This window comes from Vicugna pacos, chromosome 26 (genome assembly GCF_048564905.1).
Source record: "Vicugna pacos chromosome 26, VicPac4, whole genome shotgun sequence".
Classification (NCBI taxonomy): Eukaryota; Metazoa; Chordata; class Mammalia; order Artiodactyla; family Camelidae; genus Vicugna; species Vicugna pacos.
The window spans coordinates 4,703,103-4,705,369 of NC_133012.1; the positions used below are offsets into that span (position 1 = coordinate 4,703,103).

Below are 2,267 nucleotides of genomic sequence, written 5' to 3' on the forward strand. Positions count from 1 at the left end.
GTAGGCATTGGGGTGATGCCTTCTTAGGAATACCTTATTATAATTTTATGAGAAGCTAAGCAAGGAGACTGTAATGTTATTCCCATGTAGGCTTTATATTAAATAAACATTGATAACCCACAAAATCTTGATCATAATTCAGACTCTAACCCCCAAATAGATTGTTTTGGGAGAAATAAATGTCCAAATGTATTCAGCTACCATAGCCACAGAGGAAAAGTTTCAAATATGGAGAGAAAAACCTTTTAAAACTCACCCTCTATGCATACTTAAACAATATTGATGAGTCAAAGTAGAATTTCTATGTCTGTATCTTACATTTTAAAGTTGGAACAGAGAAACTTTCTTGATATTTGATGTAAGACTTTGCTTTGAATAAGTTTGGCAATTAACGTAAAGCCGCCTCCCAGAGTGAAATCCTTAGACTAGTTTATAACAGTTTATACAAGTTTATAATAATAAAAATTGCCATCTGACTTTCCTTTTGAGATCAATCACCGCACACCAAGAGCAGCTAAGCTTATAATAATTTATTAAGGTTGCATATCATTTGTCATGTGTAATAAATTATAGAAACCATAGCATCTTTATAAACTATTTAGTGTATCATATTCATTTCCTAACGCTTACTGCAGTAACTGTAAGAAATTTAGATTATATTTTAGCTTTAGTTAGAAGATTTAAAAATTATAAAATCTGTTCACAGTACTTCGGTTTTGTGAAGGAAACCCCCCCCCCTCATTTTAACTTTTGTGCAACCAGTTTGAAATGCATTTAAAAAAAAAAATCCCCTTACAAACCAGAAGGTGGCATCCGGCTTTTCTGAGCGGCTGAAAATACTGCAGTTCCTTGAATTTTGTACTTAACACCCATGCGGTGCAATTTTTAAGGCATTGTCATAAATGCAAATAAATAATCAATTACTGATCTCTTTTTTAAAAAATCTTCCAATAGACAACCTCGAAGCTTCGCAACACTTTGAACATTCAAATAAAAAATTCAGTCAATGATTGCAGGGTGGGATTCTCTTTCCTGTCCCCTCTCTCCCTCCTCCCTCCCCTTACCCAGCTTGGTTAAGGAAAAAAGAAGTCCAGGTTGAATTGAAGTCCCAGGGCCTGACAAAGAGACTGTGGCTGCGTTTCTTCCCTATCCTTCTGTTATCATCCGTTTCAGTCCTCAGGACATCTGTCCAGACTCTCCTCCTGACATGAGCATCAGTCCTTGCCCGCAGGGAGAGTTTTCCAGTCTTTGCTGAACGCGTTTCCTTCTCCTCTGGAACAGCACAAGCACGGGCGTGAAATTGGTTGGAGTCTCTGTCACCAGTTTGTTCTGTGCCTTTCCTGCCTCCGAGACCCCGGAGTCCCCTGAGCGGAGAAGTGTGCAAGGCAGCAAGATGATGCCGTGTGTTAGGGTCTCACAGCCACGCTGGGTCTTCAAACGTCCATTCTGGGATAACGTCCTTATCCGTTTTCTGGTCCTCAGTGAACTTTGATGGAATATTTCCGCAGTTTCAGAAACTGGAAGAGCTTGTCTTTCGTCCTCTTTTTCAGGGCCATCAGGGCTCGCGTTTTCTCCTCCAGATCTTGGTCTCTGGCAAAAATGATCTTGGCTCTCTCCTCGGCTTTCTTGTCCCCAGAGTTCTTGAAGAGCCTCTGTAGGGCCTCTTGGTCGATGTTTTCAAAGATGTTGCCCACCGCTTTCTTACGGGAGGCCGTGTCGAAGTGGTAGCCGTGGACGGACGGGCTCACTCGGAGGGAGGTGGACATGGTGCAGGCTGCGTGGTGGGGCTTTGCTTTCATCGATGTGGGAATCTTCAGGAATTCAGCTCCTGGGCTCTCCAGAGAGTCTGTAGCAAAATCATTCCCCGGACGGCTATTTAAAGGGTGAACAAAAGCTCCGGGCTCAAGTTACACTGGTGACATCAGAGTGAGCTCAAGGAAGAATCATCACTGACCGGTTTAACAGTTGAGTTGCCAATATCCTGTTTCTGTGCAAAATGTTCCTGAAAGCTGTGTCCAGGGTTGGGACAGGCACGTGAGGATTTCTTTTCACCTCGTCTGTGGCAACAGAAATATGCAGACTCGGGCTCAGCTATTTAAAAAAAAAAATTTAGCTGAAACCAGGAGCGTGCAAAGATAAGACACAAACAACGTGGGTTAGACTCTCAAAATCTTTCCAAACAACAATGTAGACTGAACTTTCCGGTGGTTCTGCTGGCCACTGGGAAGTTTTCACTCCCAGAGATGTTATTAAAGCTGGCAGCGCGC

At 42.5% G+C, this 2,267-nt stretch overlaps 1 protein-coding gene across 1 annotated transcript; it reads right to left on the bottom strand.

The window, feature by feature from the left end:
- Positions 1-517: 517 nt before the first annotated feature.
- TCIM (transcriptional and immune response regulator) lies at positions 518-1,857 on the bottom strand. Its single transcript, XM_015236700.3, has one exon. It carries the CDS (start codon positions 1,797-1,799, stop codon positions 1,479-1,481), a length of 321 nt encoding a protein of 106 aa, XP_015092186.1. The 5' UTR covers positions 1,800-1,857; the 3' UTR covers positions 518-1,478.
- Positions 1,858-2,267: the final 410 nt, after the last annotated feature.

Bases quoted from the DNA above. Each gene is read 5' to 3' on its own strand.
- TCIM (XM_015236700.3), bottom strand. From the start codon at position 1,799: ATGAAAGCAAAGCCCCACCACGCAGCCTGCACCATGTCCACCTCCCTC.